Source organism: Pterocles gutturalis, unplaced genomic scaffold, assembly GCF_000699245.1.
Source record: "Pterocles gutturalis isolate BGI_N339 unplaced genomic scaffold, ASM69924v1 scaffold9982, whole genome shotgun sequence".
Classification (NCBI taxonomy): domain Eukaryota; kingdom Metazoa; phylum Chordata; class Aves; order Pterocliformes; family Pteroclidae; genus Pterocles; species Pterocles gutturalis.
In genome coordinates this window covers 41,143-64,605 of record NW_010112778.1, presented here as the reverse complement: position 1 = coordinate 64,605, position 23,463 = coordinate 41,143, and the positions used below count along the sequence as shown (strand labels likewise).

Here is a 23,463-nt window from a genome sequence, read left to right as displayed (position 1 = left end):
CAAAGTATAACATACATAGTGTTCAGCATTAAAAACTATTTGTTTTCATCAGCCCTAAACCAGAAAAAAATCGAGGTAAAATGTTGTTCAGAAATTCTCCCTTCGACCTTTCCTACACATCAAGTACATTACCCTGTGTTCTCACGTGCAGGACTTCTATAGCAAAGGGCTGTTCATTCTACAACCTTTTCCCCACCATGAAAGCTGACACATTTACGCTTTTCACTGCCTTAACCAGTCAACAGTATCAGTGGTTTTCCTTAAAGAAAAGCACTGCTTAGAGGTAAGTGAGCAAAACCAGCAGCCACAATCCAATATGCTCCTTTCTGTCCCAGAAGAGGAGAGATATTCTTCCTTACAGTTTCTGAAATCAAAAGCAAAGGTTGTAGGAAAAGCATCCCTCTTTCCAGAACAGTTCTAGAATGCATACTCAAGAATTTATTTTAAACGTAAAGTCCTCAATTTTTCCTAAACTACTGCTTCTTCTAGAAACAATACTAGAAAGCAAGAAAGCACAAAGTATTTATGTCCCATAGGCATGAAAAACATCCCTCAGTTACCACTTAAGAAGAAAGGGGAGATTTGTGAAAACGCTCATCTCAACTTCTAAGTTTTTTGGTGTCTTTAGAGCAAGTATAACATACAAATCCCTGTCCTATTTGCCTGTGTAGGTACGTAAGATAACCTGCAGAAGTGGAATGGCTGCTCTGGGGCATCATATTAGAATGCAAGGTGACATCAGAAACACAGCAAGCTTTCCATTGAATTCTGCAGACCCCACGGCTGCTTAACTCCTCTCTTGATGTAGAAAACCAGAGGTGTCAGCTTGCATTAAAATCTTCAACTTGAAGATTTTTACTTGAAGAAAAAAACAGGAGTAAGTTAATAAAAACCAAAAAGAAGTAACAACAAAAGCATGGGTAGACATGGTCAACTTCTGCTGCAGGTGGCCCTTTCAAACTGAGCACCTTCTGCCTGAGCAATATGCCAGATAATCTCATTATCTGTGTCAAAATCTCAGACAAAAGCACAAGAGTGGCAAAGCAGAGCAGAACATGGTTGAACAGAACTTCCCCCCCTCCCCATTATTGCTGAAAATATGAAAACCAGTCCTGCAAAGTCAGCTTTCAAGTGTAGTCCGACCTCTAAAATATCAGCTTTCTATCTGGAGAAGCTGCTTGCTCACTACAATCAACAGCACTTTTACCTCCCCAAGTTCTTCAGGACTCTGTTCTACGTAAGTAGTTTCCTTAATATCAATTGGTTCTGGATCGACGTAAGAATCATCCTGTCGCTCTGATGTGTCACTATCACTTTCTTCACTTTTCCCCAATCCATCATTATCAGATTCCTCGTGGTCATGGTCATTTTCCTTATCAGATTTGTCAGAGTACATATCTTGATCTTTAAAGTGATGCCTTTCAATTTCACTGTCATTTAACCTACAAAAAATAAAGGCTAAATCAATCTTCAACTTCAAACAATAAATTATTGTTTCCAAACCAGGATCTTAATAAAATACACACTAAAATTGCCAATATTGTTGTGGTTTTGTGTGGTGGTTGCGTCGGGTAGCAGGGGAGCGGCTGCAGTGATGGCTTCTGTAAGTAACTGCCACAGTTGCCCAGCTCCAGGTTTGTTTGGTAGCCGGGGAGGGCGCACGACTGAGCTGGCCCCTGTGAGAAACTCCTGGAAGTTTCCCCAGCTCCAGGCTGGACCCACCCCTGGCCAGGGCTGAGCCAATCGGCACCTCTGTGAATGACACTGAAGGGGGGGCACAGCTCATGGATGGGGGGGCACAGCCCCAGGCAAGGCCCAGCCCAGCCAGTCTGTCTGTCCAGCTGCTGCCTGCCCAGCCCCCGCCATGGCCCAGCCAACCCAGTGCAGCTCCCACCTGAGAGCCAAGAGTTTCTCAGGAGCCAGCAAAAGAACCTGCAGCAGAGAGAGGAGTGCGGTGTGAGAGAGACAACTCTGCAGACACAAAGGTCAGTGAAAAAAAAAGGAGAGGGAGGAGGTGCCGGAGCAGAGATTCCCCTGCAGCCCATGGTGATGAGCTGGTGACGCATGTTGTCCCCGTGCAGCCCATGGAGAGCAGAGCTCGTCTGCAGCTCATGGAGATGTAGCCGTGGAGAAGGTAGAGAAATTGGGAACAAAGCCTCTGGGCTCAGGAAGAAGGGAGGGGTGGGGCAGAGGTGCCTTTGTAAGATCCAGTTTTCTTTCTCATTATCCTGCTCTGTTGGTTTTTTTTTTTTTTGATTGTTAACAAATTAAATTGTTCTTGTGTTTTCCCAAGTTGAGTCTGTTTCATACCTGACCACAAGTGGTGAGTGGACCCTCCTTGTCCTTGCCTCAGCCCACGAGGTTTTTAGTAAGAGGCTGTCTTAGTTAAACAGGACATTCCCTTTGTGAACCCATGCTGATGGTGCCCGATGACTGCATTGTTCTTTAAACCTCTTTCAATAGCACCCAGTATGATCTTCTCTAATTTTTCCAGGTACTGAGGTTAGACTAACAGGTCTGTAGTTTCCCAGGTCTTTACTCATACCCTTCTTGTACATTTGGATAACTTTGGCTAGCTTGCAGTCAGCGGGGACCTCCCCAGACTCCCAAGACCTTTGGTAGATGATCAGGGGGGGCCCTGCTGTAACATCCACTAGCTCCTTCAGTACTCAGGGGTGAATCTCATCAGGCCCCATGGGCTTATGAACATTCAGCTGATAAAAAACTGTTTTCTTACAATTTCAGTGTCCACAAGTATTCCTGCACTTGTGGTCCTCCAACTCAGAGGACCGGGCAGCCCAAGGTCTCTCAGTATTATTAAAGACTGAGGCAACAAAAGCATTCAGTGCCTCCACTTCTTCTCTGTCTCTATTTTTCAGGTGACCATCTTCAACAAGTTATCAGTCCAATGTTTTGCTTGGACCTCTTCCTGCTGTTAACATACTTAAAAAAGCTGTCTCTCAGTTGAAGCTAAAATTGCTTTGACCTTTCTTCTCCCTCTCCTGCCAACCCCATTAAAACTAGGCCTGTAGGTTTTGTTGCTGAGATAGTTAAACACATTGAATACTCTTCGAATATGCTATATCCAAAGATCTACTTAATTAAACCATTAGTCTTGATTAGATTTAACAGTTTTAGCCAATTGCTTTGATTGTAATCTGGGCTAGATGCTGATATTAAACTACTATTCATGAGTACAGATCCCCAGCTGAATTGTACACAGCAGTTTTATTTTTTCCATGAGATCACGGAAGGAGGAAAACTGTAGCTGAGCCTGCTTAGTGATCTGGATAAGGCCTTGAATCTGGGCCGGGGGCAATAATTTGCCTTTTCCATGCTTCTCTCAGACTATCTATGCCAGAGAGAACTGCATTTCCCTCAGTCCAGGTCTTCTGTCTCAAATACAGAAATATACTCTTAACAGAGTACAAAATTTCTGCCCACCTGGAAAAGACAGATGGGCAACTAAATCTTCATGAGTGGGAGGGATTATTTGAAACAAATTTATGTCCACGTGAAAGTACATCAAATTGGTGGAAGTTTACTGAGAGAAACTGTGCATAGTGCAAGCTTCAGACCCAATTATTACAAATAAAGGACTAAATCTTTTACATTTTCTAATGCACTGTGGTACCACAATTGAAGTGTTTTAAAACACCATTCATTCGCCATGCTTCTTTAATAATATATTTCCACAAAAGCTTATGCTCCCAAAAATCTGTCTGAAAGTATTTATTGAAATCAACAGGGCGTTACTCAAGGGCACTCAGACATTAGATACAAACTGATACCAGATAACTTCAACTTTTGTGCATTTAATATAATAATAGAATGACTGAATCATTGTTCATCCATCTGATGATTCAAAGCTGAGACATGCTGAAACCATTTAAGTAATGTTAGAATTATTAATTTCTTTAACCAAAGAACAGAAACTGATATTCAGATCTACCAACTTTTGTCACATGTACTAAACTTCTTATTTACAGGTGAAGCAAACAAAAGAGACCAACTTCAAGATACAAAATATTAAAACTTTAATAGTTTAACTGAGTACTTAAACTTACTGACATGCTATTCAGTTTTGAGTTCCTTGGGCCAAACTTTCCTCTGTATCCAATTTGCTTGAAAAAATCTTTTTTTTTTTGTTTTATCCACATACAGCATAAAACAGAGTGAAAATATGGCATATAGAGAGAATTCAGAAGGAAAAATAACTGCAGCCTTAGAAAGATATTCTCCCTGTGGAGAAGTTATCATTACAAGGTTCTGCTAAAAGGACAATCGGGTTTAGTAATTAATTAACTTACGGTAAGTTTTCTCCACTGTGCAAGTTGTTAGCACGAAGCAGACCATAGAGAGAGACATGAGTACTGTCTGCTGAAGAGTTCAAATCGTGTTCTTTACCTTCTCTAATCATTGTACGTTTAAGCAGACTTGAACATTTCAGTGCCAGCTCCAAAGCATCCATCCAACACCTGCCTAGAGAAAAATGCAATATTAGACTAAAAAGTAAGGATTTAACTGAACTATACAACTTCCATTTCCTAATTTCACAATCCTTTTGGGTCTGCTTATGTTGCCTTTGAAGACTATTTTATAATCTGGATTTTATAATCTGGTGGGGACATAAAAACCCAAATCTACTCAGCTCTGGTACAAGGGATGCTCAAGGGTAGGACAAGCAAGGTAAATCATGATTCTCTTAGAGCATATTCTAGCCTTTCTTCCTTAATGCAAGTATCGTTCCATCCAGGCCATGACTGTTGAATTCTTCCAAAGTTGCCCGCAGCCCTGCTCTAGTTTTGAAGACTAAATAACTGCATCAGCTAGAAAAATTCGCTCATATAATACAATAACAATGTGGAAAAGGAGCTATAATGATAGCATATAAATGCCATTTCAATGTAAAATAGCAGACATTCTAATTATTTTGGCAAAAAAAGAACACAAATTTCTGTGTTCTTTCTGCTCCTTATTTCTTCATTTTCATGTATCTAATCCATTTTTCAATACAGAACACAAATAGAGTTCTATTTTTAAGGTCTGCAGGGGGATGCTTAATTAACCAGTAGAAGGAAAGCAGCTGCTAGAAAGGTTACACAACAGTCCTAATTTTTTTTTCCACATTGTAACCTCTGAAGATGGTTGCACTGATACTGACCACCACCTTCCCAGTGATGAAAGGTGTTACAAAACTATATTTTGAGGCAATTTTTACTACTAGAACTCTGTGCAACTTCTGCACCTTATAATACACTTTCTTTCTAATGAAAGCATTTATTTGTCCACATTTAGGAAGGAGCTATCTTGAGTATTCAGACATACATTAATACAGTTAAATCTGAAATAAGCCCTTCCCCCTCCTTCTACCCAGCCAATGCAAGGCAACTGCACGGAGTTCAATGGCAGTTCCTTCAGGTCAAAATTTTCCTTTAATAACCGTGAAAAACTACTACTATTAACACAACTGAATGCACTAAGTTAAGGGAGAACCTTAGCAATGATGAAACTGCAGTCACAGTGCTGTAGTAGACATGGTAAGACAACTGAAGCCATCTCTTTCTAATAATCAACTGCTGTCACTGGGGAAAAACACTGAAATATCTATTTACCATCTGATTCTGAAGCAGCTCGGATGATCAAATAACTGCTGGGCAATGGCTGAGTTATAGAACCAACTGCTTCACCTTTGGGACCCTTGAAATACACAAAAAAACCAACAGCATCAGATATTTTAATTCAGTCTTACAGTTCATAATTCAATGCAATAACAAGCTGACACACTGCAGGGCTATTTACTGTCACTCAGCAACATCTAATGAAGACATGAATGGAAAGATGGACAGCCCTCTTTTACTGGATTTCTTCTTCAAATACTTCATTCTAAGTATAGCTCCCAGGTCAATCCCACTTTAGAAAGAATGGTCTTTGGGATTCAGATAATTTTTTGTGATGTTTTTGGGGTTTGTTGGGGTTTTTTTTTGGTAAATCAGACTTGGCATAATAACTTGGAAATGCTCTGCTGATGCTACTTATAGCAAGATGACAAAAGCATCAAAAGGAATGCCACAGGGGCGTCACCCTCACTGTCCAGGGATTCCTGCAGATGGGTGTAGGGAGATCACAAGGGATAAGCTATTTCCCTTCAGCTCTGTATTTCAGCTGAAGCAAGCAAAACAAAAGACATAGCCGTAGGGTGGTTTAAGAGAGTTATATGCAACAAATGCTGCCTAGCAGAAGACCCCACATTTGTACAGCAATGGGGTCTTCCCCCTCCAGTCCCATTCATTCTTGATGAGGGCAAAGGTTCCTCTCAATTACTACAATGATGCTACAGTCCATAGCACAGAGAGACATGAGGGCAAGCCAAACCCCTGCAGAGAACAGGAGGCCCTCTTCAGTGGTCCACTTCATGCTTATTTTACATGACAATGCATTTGGTGTCTCAGCAGCATCCAGAACTGCATGATTTTTGCCTGTCTTCAGAAGACAGAGTCAATCGATACTTAAATAAAATGGAAATAACTCCTCACAACCAAATACTATGTACTGCTACAGGAACCCACTCATCCTTTCTCCTTCCCTCCTTCCCCTTCAACCTCTCTACCTATGCAGTAGTCAATTCCACAAAATATTTACGTGCCTAACTGTAGGCTTGGCATTTAAAGAAGAAGGAAAGGAAAAAAAAAAATAAAAGATGATGCCCAGGTCCATAAAAGACATTTAGATGCTTAAGTCTCTCTATAAAGGGTATCAGCAGGACACCATGACATTATGTTCAACCGAAAGACACACAGAGGATGTCAAATGCCAAAGTTTATTTTTCACTATTTCACAAATTAAAAGAAAAAAAGAATCCAAAAGACCTTTCTATTTCTGGTGAGCTTCATTTTGAAATAAATGCTAAACAACCATTTTAAAGCCCCTTAAAAAAAAGTTTACCTATGGTAACTTTAAGACAACTGATAGGCAAAGAGGGCTGTATTAAACATACTTGAAGCTATTGTTGAAAGCTGGGTTAAGCCTGCCTAACTGATGAGTTAACACATCTTGGCCTGGATTGATTTCTCCCAGACAGAAGCCTAATGAAAAGCCAGTACAAGGCTTAGAAGAGGGAACTGGAAAGCCAGCAGAAGTTTTGAGCAAAAGCAGATAAAGGCAGATATTTTAGAAGCAAGCAAATGAAACAGCCAGAACGTTTCTGAGGGCTAGAGGTGAGTAACGAGGAGTCTTGGTGGCACTTAAATAACAATACAGGCAAGCTAGTGCTGGTGTAAATGATGTTCAGGAACTCCTGAGAAGTCAGCATGGAGTAACAGCAACTTGAGTGTTAGAAACAAGATTCCAAACCTCAGTCCCCCTCCAAGTGAGCAGAAAGGTGCACCTACAAAAAGTGTTTGGTAAAGCAGCAATGCAGGGATTAGGAGTTAGTGGTAACAAGGACCAGGAGGGACACGCCCATGCATGAACACCCCTCACTCTGAGGGCAGGCAGGCAGGGAAGAGGTCTCACTCTCGCTGGGCCCCAGTGCTAGGCAGGGGTGGGACAGGTGCTGGGGCGCTGCACAGAGGGGACTGTGGCACCGTGGGTGCACCAGCACCGTGCAAAGACCTCAGCCATCGCAAGTCCTTGAAACTCTCAGGTCACGGGAAGGACACAGACCAAGAGAAGACCTCTGCCTGCGAGATCTCCCCTTTAGGGTTATACTGTGGGCACGCAGGGTAAGCTACTTACTCTGTACCGAACAACTACAATTTAGAGATGAAGTATGTTTTTTGGTGTTTGGTTTGTTGGTTGTTTTTTTTTTTTTTTAATGCAAGAAAGCCATACTCCCCTATGTGCTTTGACAATATATTGATTAAAACCAAACGAATAATTTGCAATGATCATTTAAGTAGGCTGACTTATTTTGAAATAACTGCTTGTGGATCTTGATTTCCTGTAATTGATTACTGTTCCAAAAGCACTGGGCATTTTTCTTTGACGTCATCCATTATGGTTTCAAAATCAATTTTCAGTATATTAGTATTCTGTATGAGAGAGACATTAGTTTCCATTTGTTAGGTGACTTTATTTGAACTGTCTCTGTTCCTGACAGAATGATGGTACAACTACTCCAGTACAAGGTAATGGCCAAGTTAAAAATTCCACTAGATTAAAAAAACTTTGAAGTATACTTCCTACAGAATACTCATGCCTATAAAACTCAAAAGCCATGAACACTCAGAGAAAGCAATAAAAACCAATAAGCAGTCACACTTGACTAAATCTACTCATGAAAAATTATTTGCAGTAACTTTTATTTATTTTAGAAAACTGAAATGGCATCAGGACTGGGCACATGAGGAAGACAGAACAAGGTACAGTGCATCAGCTGCCTCAGAGTGCAAGAGGAACATCAAAGACCACAGCAACAGGCTTAAGGGAGCATGTGAAGTGACTGGCCACAAACTACTGCAGAAGAGAATTTGCAGTCTGCCAGAAGGAGACACTACAGGAAGTGTGTTCAAGTGAGAAAATCTCCTGCAGTATTTACACCTGTATAAATGTTTCTTTCAATGTCATCTTCCTGCATGATTGCATACAAGGCTCATTTTGCCTTACACTTCAGGCTTGTTCGGGTAAATCTACTCTGTAAATCAGTCAATTGCTATTACACTTATGAAAGTTTGCCTCATGATAATAAATCTGTAACTAGGATGTTATAATTGACTAGGTAAACATGGCAGAAGAAGGTTTCACACCTCAAGGCCTTTCATCTAATTAAATCCAGTAATTCTCAACTGCAAATAGCCAAACCAAAATGAACAAACGCCACTCCAGCTCTCAGCACATTTAGAATGGACAATATTAACTTGTTCAGGTTCAAAATTTGACCTACCTTAAAAAAGTAAAAATCTGGTGGGACATGTCCTCTAAATTCTAAATATCTAGTTAAAAAAACAAACAAATCCATTTCTCATTGCCAAGCAATAAAGAAATATAAGACTGATTTGTGATCTTCTGCAGACAGGCCACCACTTTGCAATGTATGTATACATGATCATAAATAATTAACTTACATTAATACCGAACCCTATAGCTTTGAAAAAGGATATGAAGTTTGTGTTCTGCAAATGTGAGATGATCACTAATTAGTGAAAAGTCCTCCTAAGCAGTATTAAAATAAAATTGTTCAAAAGCAACTACAAAAGATTTGCTCAAAGTCTGGTAAATTTAGGTAACATTGATAATGACAACAATTCAGAAAGATCAGAAACAAACATCGGGAATTATACCTGCTGACTGACTTACCAGTCTGAGATAAGGAAGACAAAATCAATGCAGCATATTCTACAGATGTGACAGTACATCTCTATCAATTTACGATTCAGAAGACATAATCTCACAATTAGTAGCTATCTTAAGATGTATGCTGCAGAGGGCATAATTAATTTAATATTATAAGGGTCCTAATATTGTGCAGTAATTTCATCTAAAGCAACATGTCATTTCAGGATGTTCATTTGTGCTGTGCTTCCGCACCCCCTCTCCATATGCAAACATAAAACAAGGACTACAATAGTTTGTTTACTAGAGTATAAACAATGAGTAATAGCAAACATTAAAGATTCTTAGGAGAAACCGAAAGAAACCTTTGCTGTGCAGAACACACTGTGCTTCTCAACACTTACAGAAAAGAGCTGCTCACAATATTATGCCATGTATGACAAAGCAAACAGACATCAGAACTGAAGGAAAACATTTATCTTCCTAGAACTGTAGCCAAAAAGGAGCACAATTGGCTAACAAGTTCCTATATAAGCTATTATTGCACAAGGAAGTAATTTGAATTTCTACTCTTACAACCACATTGAACTAGGCTGACATTTTATTACATTAATATAGGGATGGAAGCCAAGAAATATTTATAACACATCTCAACTCTCTCATTTTAGCAAATCACTTCCCTCCTTCATTTCTCAGATTTGACTGACGTAAAACACAACGTTATACACTCATTCCTTCCACTTACATGATTACCAGTGATGGCATTAACCTCTTTAATGGCACCTCTCTGCACACCACACTTCTGAAGCTATTTAAGTACACAGAGCAGCATAAATCAAATACTTTTTGTGATGAAGAGAACTACATGTTGAAGGCTTATATTCAGAATAAACAAACCATTAAAGCTATAACAGAAAATGCAGTTCAACTTTTCATTAAGGTTATCTTTACTCATAGCTGGCTAATGCTAGTCATCTGTTAAGAACTATATATGCTACCACTAACCTTTATAGCCCATATGGACTGCTCCAAAGGATGAAAAAGTTTGAAACAAAAGCCATCTTTTTTAGAAGGCCTTTCAATGAGTTCACAAGCGTTCAGGAGCACTGTTCCTACCCACTGGCCATTTTTGGGGGTTTTGTAAACAAGCAACACTCCTGGTTTCAGTACACACCACAGCTTGGTCCAGCTTTTCAAGGTACCACGAATCTAGAAGACAAAGAGTTACAGTTATAGCTCGGTGAAACCCGTACCTACCCCCCCCCCCCCCGCCCCCCCCCCCCCCCCCCCCCCCCCCCGCCCTTAACAAAATGGTGAGGGAGCCTTTATCAGGAAGAGTAGTGACAGGATGAGAGATAACAGTTTTAAGCTGAAAGAGGACAGATTTAGATTAGATATTAGGAAGAAATTCTTTGCTGTGAGGGTGGTGAGGCACTGGAACAGGTTGCCCAGAGAAGCAGTGGATGCCCCATCCCTGGAGGTGTTCAAGGCCAGGCTGGATGAGGCTTTGAGCAACCTGGTCTAGTGGGAGGTGTCCCTGCCCCTGGCAGGGGGGGTGGGACTAAGATGATCTTTAAGGTCCCTTCTAACCCAAACCATTCTATGATTCTATGAAAATGAAAATTTAAATTACTTACTAGTTTTTATTTCAAGCAAAGTTTATCAAGTCTATCAAAAGTTCACCCAGGGTTATGAAAGACAATACAAAGGTACAATTTCAATGCTCACTCTTCTATTCTTTCTTGATGAATACCTATTTTATAAACGGGTATACACACATTTTCCTATGCATGAAGAAAATGTTTTGGCCTGTTTACACCGATTTTTGCAAAAATTTGAGAAACTTTTTCCAGACAAGCTATTGTTTGAAGCAAACTATAATAATGTGTAACAAATCTTTTTTTTTGTGCAATTTCCAAAGAATATATTTACAAATTTAAGGAATTATATACAAATACATAAACTGTACTACTGTTGATGACACTGACTGCTATCTTTGAGAAATTAATTCCTCACATTTTGTACCAGTATTAGAGGACAGTTAGTTCTTAAAGAGAGGACAGGAAAATTACCACAAAGAAATACACAGAGAAATCTGTATTCAAATATCTAATATGACTGAAACACTTTCAGTATTGTTACAGATGTAACAGAGCTTCAATTCAAAGTGTAAAATAAAAAGGACAAAATAAGAATTGTAAAGCCAACTCATCTGAAGTTAATGGCTATACATTCAAGATGTCTGTGACTATGGTGTATGCAGTAAGTGGGGGCTAGGTTCCTCTATTATTCCCCTAGGATTTGAGCAGAGAGACCCTGGGATGCAATTAGTGGCTGCTGTGCTTGTAGAAAAACATTAACAGCAAGTAAAAGATTGAGCCTTTTCTAGTCTGGTCAGAAAGAAGCAGGCAGCTGCTACATCTTCAACTCAGGTTTCACACTTGGATTCTGACCTTCAGCCAGTCAGCCATAACAATAACTGATGGGTCTGTGATAGTGCTAAGTAATTCTTTTGTAGCTCTCTTCTTTTCTTCTCTGTAATTTTTCTTTTGAACCTGTAAATAATAAAATATAAAAATATTTACAATGCCACAGCCATAGAGCAGGAATCTGAGCACAAAAAGATTTCTATCGATACAAGCTGAGGAAATAGCTGCTAAATGCAATTTGCAATACACATACAGAGAAGTAGCTTTAAAACACAGTATTTGACTTCTTGAGGTGAAAGCAACTATTTCGTGCTCTGTTTCAAGAACAGCTACAACGTAACCTATTCCAGATTCTTCTGCAATTTGCTTTTAAGACTGAGGACTTTGAAGCGCCTTTTAGAATCACTGGGGGAAACCAACCAACCAAACAACCCCTTTACCCCCTTCCTTTCCTGGTGTAAAGTACATTATCTGATCAGTTGTTACACACCAATTACTTTCTCTCCCCAGTAGAAAGCTGCAGTAATGTATCTGCCTCTTTTGAAGGCAAATAATAAATAATATTTTTCTCTTGACATCATATCGGCCAAACAATGGAGTTTGGTCTTGTTACAACACAGAGGGAAGAAGGCAGCAGGTAAATCACAGGTATTCCATGCAGACTGTAGCTTTGGTAATTCAATTCGTCATTTCACTGCATGTCGTGAGGTCCCTGCCAACCTGAATTATCCTATAATCTTCTGAGTTATTCTATGATCTTGTGCCATCTTAAAGATCGCATTACAGAAGCCCATACTCAAGTACTACTAAAATAAGATTTGAAGAGAATCACCACCACTACTTCTCACAATACTTAAATATTTCATAGAGGTCTCATCACTACTTGGCATTTTTTTCTTCTCATTAAAGAATATGGTAAACCTATGTGAATTCATTTAGCGTCCACGAGGAGTTCCTTGGAAATCAACTCACCTTGAGAGATTCTTTTTTTGTAAGCTTGCTTGAAGATAAAGAGATGTCTTTCTCAGAGCCATTGAAAAGCTTGGATTCAGACTGAAATTCACAAAACATAAGAAATAAATGACAATGATAGGTACAGGGATGTATTACTGTTGCAGGCACATTAGAAAGTGTTTGAAATGCACAGTTATGTTTGTAAAGTTCCCATTCCCAGTCACTACTGTTTCTCCCACTTGAAAAAAACCAAACCAAACAGCACACCACAACTTGTAACATGAGCTGTTTCACCACCTGTTTACGGAGTCTTTTTTTCATAAGGGTTTTATGGGAAAGAAGTCTGAGATCCCTTCAGAAGAAGCTGAACTATATGTAGTAAATATTTAGCTCATATAGCCTGTTACTTGACATGTCACAGTCCTGACTAGTTAGCCATTATTTTAGTAGAGAGAGAAGGTTTTAGGAGAATCATGGTGTTTAAACACAAGAGTCATTCCCATGTTCCCATGACATACGAATCCCAACATCTTCCTTCATAACTTGACAGGTCCTCCAAATGGATTGCTGAAGAGGCACTTACCCCATGACCCATGAAGGAAAATACAGCCTCTTCAATCTAGGATTCAGTGCTCTGTAAATCACCGCAGTACAACTGATCACTAATGGCACTCGTTCTGCTCCTTCCTCCCTAATCCCACGCTCTGCTTACTGCCCTAGTCATCTTCAAGAAATTCACGGTGGCAATAGACAGGGCAATGAAACTCAGGTTTGTTTGTGAAACCCAAGTCCTTGTTCCTGGCAGGACAATATGCTGCCTCAGCATCACATGATTTCTCCCTCCTGCCCCTCTCCACATCTTGTAAGGTTCAAAGTTTATCCCTTAACATCTGTTGCCTACTAGTTGAAAGGGAACTAGAGCCACCAAAGATTCCTTGGGATACAGAGCCCTTTAAAAAAAAAAAAAAAAGGACACAGTCTATCACAGAGTTACCATGTCATTCCTACTGCAACTCAGAGAACACCGAGTAGGTATCCACCATATTACGAAGAGTTGTATTTCTTTGTGCACTGAAATATAAGCCTGATAGACCCAGAGCTCCTATCTAGTTCAAAAAAAAAAAAAAAAAAATCAATGTAACCTTCTAAACTGTGGTAATTCACGGACAGTTTATAAGAACTGCTTCTCAAGCTGTTCAACATTTTTGACTAGTCATTTAAAATCTCAGACTACAATGTGAAGTCTATTCACCGAAGTTCTATTTTGGAATACCATAAAATTAAAGTAAAAAAACATGCAAGTTTTGAGAAAACACTGCAATAATGAAAACAGTGCACTTGAGCACTCTTTCTTAACCCACAAGTTGCTCAAACCAGAGAAATAAAAATTAAAGATTTAAAAGGGGAACAAAGTGATTTAACTTTGATCCTACTTTGATGCCTTTAAGTCAGAACTAAGACTTTACAGGAGTCTACTTAGATAGCTAGTGTCAAATAGAGATGTATGATAAACAGCAAAAAGTAATTTAACCTCAAAATAATTTCAACGATAAGTAAATGCTCTCTAACTTCCCAATCTTGGAAAAATGAAGGAAACCTCTTCATCTTGTATTAAAGATATGTTCTTAACACTCAAAATTTATCCTTAAGACAAACATGCAACTTGAAATTTAATTCCTCTCTCTAGGAGTTAAAGGAAATACAGTACTTTAAATGTAATAACAGAAGAGGGAAAAATGCTTATCACTGTCACATAAGAAGGGGTAATGAACTCATTATGCAAGCTATAATGGAGCAACTGAAGCAAAACATTCATAAATATTCTAGTTGCTCACTAACAGAAAGCTAATGTAATCTAAAGACCACGTGTGTAAAAGCCCCAAACCAGTAAGTATCACAAGTTACAAAATTTCTCAGTATGTCAATTTTAAAGCTCACTAACATGACACTGAGTAAACGTCCATATTTACCTGTCCAATGGATTATGAGACAGATCAGTGATTTGTATCTTTTTAAGCAAGTAACTTTCTCAGTGTTACATCCACAGAAAGTGGATAGAATCAAAATTTAAAAGAAGAAAACACTTTAAGAGAACCTACTGCAACACCCAGTACATTCAGTATCAGATTCTGGGCAAGCCTCATCACTGCTTTTCCATCCTTACTCAGAAAGAAGGGCTGCTACTTCACCTCCACAGCTGTGACAGACAGTTGCCATCTTCTGTTAGCCAGAAGATTATTTGTGAGTTATAAAGGAACCACTGGTCTTATCAAGTCCCACATGCAATAACTGCAAACATATGGATGAAGAACAAGATATATTACGAGAAGAAAGAATATTGGTCTCATCTTTGATAGTAGAAAGACACAAACAAAAGTAAGGGCAAAGTACGCAAAGACTCAAGAATAATAAATACGAGTAAGAGAAAAAACAAATTGGATAATCAAAGATAAATGATTAATAGAGTCTGAAATAAATCCAAGTTAAAACAGACAGTATTAACTCAATTTCTAAGTCAAAATGATTTAGAGGTTTCTGGATCAACATATTTTGATTGGAAGTGAGCTGGATGGTAAAGTATGCTTCCTTGATCTCCCTGACAAGTGGGGCTCTAGGATGCAGTAAAGCTTAAAGATGCAAAGTTTTGTGACTCCAGGCCAGATGTAAGACACCAACAGCTTGAAATGCTTAGCTACACACCACAGAACTGCAGCATCAGCTGCAGAAACTAACCTGCTCATCCCAGTGCAATTCTGATGACACCATTTAAGCAGGGAAATACTACTATAATCTTTAAGTCACTTTGATTTCCTCCGATATCTCTTTAACGTTTCTCGTTAAGGCTCTGACACATGAAATACCACCAAAAAATTTGTGCCAAGACCTTGAGTGCAATCTCTCTGTCTCCTAGGGGTGCGGCTGCCTGCGCCCAGGGCCAAATCTGACAGCCTGCAGTGCTAACCTTGCAGCAGAGTGCCATGGAAAGAGCCATGCGCGAAAGCAGTGAGAAGCAGGCATTTCCCCATTTCCCTTGGGAGCTAGCTGTGCTCAAGCTCAGGTTCTTGCCTTCCCCTATAGAGCAGCACACACCTGCTGCACCCTGTGTCTGTTACCACATTTGTCTCTGTAAAGAACAATGGACATCCTAGCAGAAAATAGAAAATCACACAGCTGGGTAATCTAAAGCCTTTAAACTCTATCCTGCAGCAATGCCTAAATATGAAAACCAAGTGAACTTAGCTACTCCATGAAGTGATCAAACTATACACAACCTCCCCCTCCACAAAATGCAGACTTTCACTCTTCTCTTTAATGTCTTGAAGCGACACTTGTTTTATGAGAGACCCGATTGAAAATATTTTTTTCTAAAAACATAAAAACAACCAGAAAAAAAATCCAGTGCATTGACATGCCAGGCACTTTTGCTGAACAAAGTCTTCATGCACTTTAAGAATTACAACAGGACAACAAATAAAGAAGGTTGCACCAGAGTGGTCTATATGATGTACTAAAAATGACAGCTTCTATAACTGTTACCTAGAAATTTAAAAAGATTTGGGAAAGGAAAAGATAATGATGGTAGATTTTTCTCTATGCTACTACAATGACTTTTTACACAAATCTTTCATTGTGTACCTATTATTTCAATGCCATCAGAAAAGAACATTTTATTCTGAATAAGAATGCTATTGCAAACTACTCATGTATATAATTGTGATCAGAACAAAACACAGCTCTGGAGAGGAAAGACCTGAGATCACTATATGAAAAGAGTCTGATCACTACATAAAGAGAGTCTTTTTGGCTGCTCAGGTAGTTCACGTTTTCTTTTGTTTTAAAATGCAGCCACCCCAAGATGCTAAGGTTTTAGTGACTGCAGTGTCCATCTCCCAACTCCACTGTGGATGTTCCCAGTTTTCACTGCATGTCAGTAAGCCTTTTCCACCTTGGGACTACACTATGATGATTTATGAATTTGCCTGGCTCCTGCCTTTTCCCTTCCTATTATCAAGAGTACCTGAAAGTATAAACATCCATAGCAATTATACCTACTTTAATATTCTACTGAGCATGCTTTCCTTTGCACTGTCATTCACTGCCTCAATAAAATGGGCCTTTATACTTAAATTCGGAGGTACAGAAGCCCTTGCAGAAGACAAGGACAACAGATTACACTTAACTATGTTTTACTGTATTAAACTAAATCTTTTCCAGTTACATTTTCTTTAACATTCTTATAAGAAGATTTGCTACAGCTCAGTGAACTGCATCTTCATCTACAGCTTAAAAGGATTTTAAATCCTGTTCCATAGCAAGAGTTGGCCTCCATCCGTCGTTACATTTGGTGAAGCAACATCCCACCCCAGCATGACTGCGAGAAGATTCCATGTTTCATTTTCCCTAATTTGAATTGTAGATTTTCATGTGATGTCATCCTGAAAACTATATTAAGAAATTCCCTTTAATCTTTATCTATTGCTGAATCTGAAGAGTAATCTTCAAGGTTATCTACAACAAAAGTTAAAGACATTTGCATTTAATTAAAAATGCACTCAACTCCTTTGCACACCAACATTTTTAAGCAAGATTAGGAAGTTGCTTTCCTTACCTTGCTTTTTGACATAGAATGTGCTGCGTCCTCTTTGCTTTGTGACACATCATCCTTCCCTTTGTCAAAACCTTAAAGAAAAGACAGCATTGTTGCAAGTGATTTGAAGACATAACATTTTATATGAGCTAGCCTTTGAGATAAATTTGCAAATTGTGTTTCATAAAAAAGTGCAAGCAAATTGGATTTTCAAACAGCATATACATACCAGTGTATCACATCAGTTGAAAACATACAGCTACTACAATATAAACTAATTTAATACCCATTAAAAGGTGAGAACAGTCCACTGTATTTGGACAGTGCGGCACCAAATCCAATAACCTGACAAATCATAAATATGGTGTGCAACCTTATGTCCTTTCATCTTCTTATTCTCCCCTATCTGCATACATGTGTGCACAGAACAGAACACAAAATAAAGCCACTTTGGTTTGTTCATTTTTGTAGCTAGAATTAATTGTTAAATACCACCTACATGAAAGCAAATCTAAAACACTGATAAAGATCGCCAGTGAGTTTTTTTGCAAGAAAATGAAAAAGGTTGCTTACATTAGCCTTGAATTTATCCTTTCAACTTGACACTGCATAAGCATAACTGCAAGGCTTTCTATTAAAACAGTAGCCAAAATCCCACATTTATCTTCTGTGAGCGACTCACAGTACAAACCTCACACTTTCTCAGCATCCAAAAAGCAAAGTGAGAAAGAAAAGTGAGACAAGGGCTGCAGCCAGTATATGCGTGACAATGGAAAGGGGGCAACTGGCATGAGTGCTGTCACGCAGCTGCTATGTGTCACAGAAGAGGATGCTAAATTCTAAGTATATGTTAAAGAAAAATAACCTATTCTGGTTATGAGACAGAACACCTCAGTGATGCATTTTCTTTGAAGAGGTTGGTGGTAGCATAAAGCTTTTATAAACAGCAATGAAACAGATTGCCCAATGCATTTATCTGAGTAAGTAAAAATGTCATAATTTGCCTGCCCTCCAGATAGAAGGCAGATAAATATTAAGTCATACATGAATTTCAGGAATAATCCACACAGTTGAAAAGCCTTTGACAGTGGCACCCTAGAGGTTTAGCCCACAAGAGGGCACTACATCAGCAGATAAACTGCATAAATAGAAACCAAAAGTTCTTCGGAGCCTCTCTTTAACATGCTCTGAACTTTGAAATAGAAATTAGTACTTAGATCTCTAAAATGAGAAGATTTATCAGAGAAACAGTTTGATTTCACATTCTTCAGGGTGTGTATGAGACTTTATGAGCTTTAAAAGAATTTTTATTAACTCTCTGTAGCAGTGTTGAGTAGTTTGTTCGGTGTAGGATATATATATTTTTTTTTTATTAGTATTTTCACCCTTCCACAACTTACAATAACCAGGAACTCTAAGACGGGATTGGTTCATCTATCACAAATACACATTTTGGTAAGTCTCACCAAGATATAGAGGCATTAAGTTGGTCTTCAGGCTATATGAGAAATCCAAGATCCCTTTTAGTTTTGGTCTGGTAATCAGTCTTTTGGGATTTTTTGTTTACATTTATTACATTTTGCAGAGATTCTTTTTTAAGATCACACTTTTAAAGATTATATACTGCAATACAATGATATTTCATTTTATGTTTACACAAAGAAAACCTTATATGCCTTTACAGAAAGAAAGCTTTACATGTCTTTACAGAAGTCCCTCTGTGCACAGTTCATTAAACCCATCCTTCTGAAACTCCTCCAATGCATCCGTGATTCGTTTGTTCAGCTAATGGAAACCTATAATGCAGAAGACTACTTGACCAGAGGGAAGAAGTACCTAGACAAGCAGAAGATTTGTGGTACTAGGAAACCCAGAAAACCCCAAAAAGGCATGTCACCATCCAGAGGCCAGAAGCCACATTTCCTATATAGCACCAAATACAAAAGCATATTTTCTACAGCACCAGTCCTCAGGTGCTGAAACAAAACAAAGGTTGCTTTAAACCTTAAAGGGCAGATCTGCCTTAGCTGACTAAGAAGTTACTGGATTTGATGCCAGTCAGGCAGTCAAACATACACCAGAATCACAGCAACGAGGTTTTTCTCCTCACCCCCATGCCCAAAAGAAATTCCCAGTTAGGAACCAAGTTCCACTTGAAATACTACAGACTGAGCAGTAAGGCCCTGAACCAAAGTTGACCTCTAAATGAACCTCATAACCAAACAATATATCTAGTACGTATAATATTGATCACATATGCAATATATTACCTTATTAATATATGCCAATTTATAAAAGTTTTGTTGTAATGCTTACAGAGCTTTGCTGTAACGCTTGCTGTGTAAGGTTAGTCAGCAGAAAGATACTAATTGTGTAACAGTACCCTCATTTGTCAAAAACAGATAAGCCTCTAAGTAAAGAATGTGACAAAGTCGTGACAGACTTTGTTGAGAGATACATAATCAAGATTACCAAATTATTTTGTTCTTGTTATCTTCCTTTTCCTGCTCTGGCCAAGTGTGAGATGGAAGTTAACAAGGAGAAAACTACACCAGATGTGGTTTTTTTTGCAGTTTAAGATATGAAGTTGTTTATTCAACTGTATAAAAGCAGGGAATGTTTGCAGGGAAATTTGGAAGCCTCATCTATACAGTGGTCGCACTGTGTAGAGATTTCCCAATTGCCGGGAAGGGTTCTCCAAATCCTCGCTGCAACCAGGCTCCCCAGCAACTGCGGATTTGGATGATGGCAACGTATTATTAGGGCAATTGGTGATGTATCTTTCTTAATCACTGTCGCTAACTCTGTGTAGTAATGGTTAGGCGCATTACCTTATTTTATGCTTGCTATAGTAGTTCACTTATTATTTTGCTGCTTTACTTTATCGTGCTTTAATTTATTTTCACTGTATTATTTTCCTCATTATTTTATCACTTTAAACATAAGTAAAAATAAGTTCACTTCTTTAATTTGGTGCCTGTGTCCTTTGTGTTAACCCCGTCAATTGGCAAAACACCACTGCAAATGCAACACAGGCTTTCCAGTTTCTACTGGCTTATTTATACGCACATACAAAAGACTTGGTGATGGAAATCAACAATAAAGTGCTAAGTCAGGATTGTTCTTAGAGAAGAGAAGCTGTAATTCACAGCTTGTCTTCTACAGCACAGTAGCTTTAAGGGCTTTATACACCCTTATCTAACATACATATGTTCTTATTTTCATAAACAAGCTTTTCATTGGTATCACCAATGAAAACAGGACGAAGTACTGTGCCTCAGAGAATCAGACACAAAGACCAAAGCTCAGTCACGATTCCCTGAACTTCACCTCCTTGCTTCCAGTATCTCGAGCCCAAGAGGTATGCACACTTGCTGATTTATAAACATGCCACCGCACTCCCTGTTCCCTTCCTTACTCACATGCACAGCAAAGGGCAGTTTGAGGCTGTTTGAGGGGTTTGATCCTGACTAGCGAACCCAAGTCAGGATGCTGCAGGTCCTGAAACACCTTGCACAGCTCCGTCTTGGTCTGTGAGGAAACCCAAGCAGTCAGCCTTGCATCCCACGCAGTCCTACTTGTAACCTTCCCCTCTGTAGAAGGGATAAACTCACTCAGAATACAGACAGAAGGCTTTTCTCCCCATGTGATAAAAAGCATGTTAAAAACTTACACCATAATTTGGGTGTTGAACCAGACACAGCCTCACCCAACGTAAGGACATATTTTCCAGGGAGCCTCTGTTAAGATGGAGGGCCCTCAATACCATAAGCAGCCTTACTTCTGACAAAAACAGTTTGATACTAACACCTGCAGGGAAATCTGTACTGAAACATCACAGAAAGCTACATATGGGCTTAAGATGAGGATGATATACTTTGCCACAGAAATACGTGGTCAAGGAAACAACAACATCAGAAAAATCATATTCATAGAATCAATAATAAGAAACAATTTTCTCCCTTCTTGCTACCAGTTATGCACAACAAATTTCTCTACGTATTCGTGACAAAGACAACAGCAAAGCCAAGAGAACTGTGCCTCTAAATGATGCTCTGTGTTATTGCTCTCTTTGTAGTTTTGTTTGCCCCAGAGGTACTGAAAATTGCACCACAAAAAGTCATTGAAGTCAGGGGGTAGAGAAGAGACTGCCAGGGTATGAGAGGCTAGAGGCAGGGTCTAATAAAAAGAATGCGTTTCAAGTTTTTCAATGTTTATTAGCAGTGGTTTGGGGCTTAATACCTTAGCTTACTTACTATTTATCATCCTGTAATTCAGTCACTAATTTTTAAGATAACCTGAGCTGACATTTCACAACACAGAAGTTCAGGTGTTGAAGATGCAGTCCCTTTCCACAATTTCTTCTATGTTAAGTCTCTTGGATTTGTGTATCGTTTTCTCCCTAATCTCATGAGAGCAATTTTCAGAGCTAGGGGACAGCAAGCAAGTGCAGTTTGAATCAACCCTCAGACCTGCAGGTTGAGCTCCCAGTATTATTTAAGACACTTGCAGATGGTTTTTACTTTTTTATTTTAAACACAAGTTCCACTACTGTATGCTCTAAAACAACAGTTCTAGACATCAGGGATTGTGTTCAGAGCAACACTATGCCTTAATGGCCCTTCTCCCACTGTGACCTGCCTTGTCTTAACATCAGAGGCACCATGGTCTCTGAAAGCTGATCCAAATCCCAGTGCAGTCAGCTGCACTTCACGCTATGACCTTAGAAGCGAAGTGAAACTGTCCATTAGTACATTCCTACTGTGAGCACTCAGCAAGTCCTTCTGAAACCTGCAGGCAGAAATCTATGTGAAAACTCATTGTAAGCTTTCAGACAGATGCAAGAGCCTGACGACTGCATGCCACTGGAACAAGCAGAACTCTATACATGCAAGATGCCAATGAAACAAAACCAAATGATGCTTCTTTAGAGACTGAGCTGGAACAAGCTGTCAATACCAAAAGAAAAAAGTCCTCCAAAACATCATCTTTGACAAAAAATGAGTACATACATTTTAACGTTAGCGTCAAAGAATCTTTATTATAAAGTCTGTGGTAGGTACATTTTAAAACAAAACTGTTTAGTTAAGAGATTTCAGTTTAGAAGCATAACACAGGTATCATTCTTTAAAGACGCACTCACATTCTGTTCCTTCAATCAGTTTTGAGGGATGCGAAAAAACAAAACCAACCACATAAAATTTCCTACATCCCAAATACTAGTTTTGTACCTCTCGACAAAAACCATCTGCAATTAGGATACCTGAGAAAAATACACCAGAAAAAAATATGTACTGTTTAATGCCAGCTCTATTTTATCCAAAAAGAAAGGAAGAATTACTGTGCACTGGAGGCTTTTTTTCAGCAAACAGAAGAACAAGTACAAAAGCAATCCAATGCATGAAAAGATCACAAATAGCAAGCCAAGCAACAATATTACTGACTTCCAAATGAAAAGCAAGGAACAGACTGATTTGATTACTAGGGTGCATGTGCAATTGTGAAGAATGAATAATTGAGCTGAAAAACCATGTGCTTCTGGAAGAACTATGAGCTATATTTAGTGGAAAATATCAATACTGGTGTTATATAATAAACACAGAAAAAAAAAGAAAAATATTTTTAAAGAATTGAACACAGGAGATAACAGTCTTTTTAACTGACTGATTTTCAAAAGCTTGCTCATAACCAGTTTTAAGTATACAATCTCATGTTAACCAAAGCAGATTTCTACATGGATTTTGAAACTGAAGTAATCAGAAAAGCAAGCAAAATCCTTTTATGTATTTTCTAATGGTCATGTTTTCTTTTTCAAACACCATATAAAATAAACAATAATAATCAAAGAATGTCCTCACTGTAACTATACTTATCTTTTAGAGAAGCAATAACTACTTCTTGCTGAAACCAAACTGAAAGAGTATATCTTCCAGAATATTAATATTGTTTAAATTCTTCAGACATATGGAAGATTCCAAAAGATAGAACTTTTTTAGTTATATGTTTACACTTGATTTTTTTCAATAAAAATTGTTTTCCATTTGTTCTGCATTTTAAGAAGTCAGTCATTGTCCACTTACGGACAATGATCAGCTTTAATGTAGAATCCTATACAGGAAGGAAGCAAATAGGAAATGAATCCCTTTTTGTTTCAATAATTACCAGACTATTTGCATTTATTTTAAAGGTAGGGAAGATCTGTCTAGTTGCCAGCTCCAG

The 23,463-nt window shown here is 38.7% G+C and overlaps 1 protein-coding gene across 1 annotated transcript in view; it reads right to left on the bottom strand.

Moving 5' to 3' along the window:
* Positions 1 to 23,463, bottom strand: part of OSBPL8 (oxysterol binding protein-like 8) — a 54,969-nt gene that overhangs the window by 11,646 nt on the left and 19,860 nt on the right. Inside the window, exons 3-9 of the mRNA XM_010074193.1 lie at positions 17,266 to 17,336; positions 12,675 to 12,755; positions 11,727 to 11,828; positions 10,279 to 10,482; positions 5,616 to 5,700; positions 4,311 to 4,482; positions 1,208 to 1,442 (exon numbers count right to left, since the gene is read on the bottom strand). Coding sequence (XP_010072495.1) covers positions 1,208 to 1,442; positions 4,311 to 4,482; positions 5,616 to 5,700; positions 10,279 to 10,482; positions 11,727 to 11,828; positions 12,675 to 12,755; positions 17,266 to 17,336 — 950 coding nt within the window. The remainder of the gene's footprint in view (positions 1 to 1,207; positions 1,443 to 4,310; positions 4,483 to 5,615; positions 5,701 to 10,278; positions 10,483 to 11,726; positions 11,829 to 12,674; positions 12,756 to 17,265; positions 17,337 to 23,463) is intronic.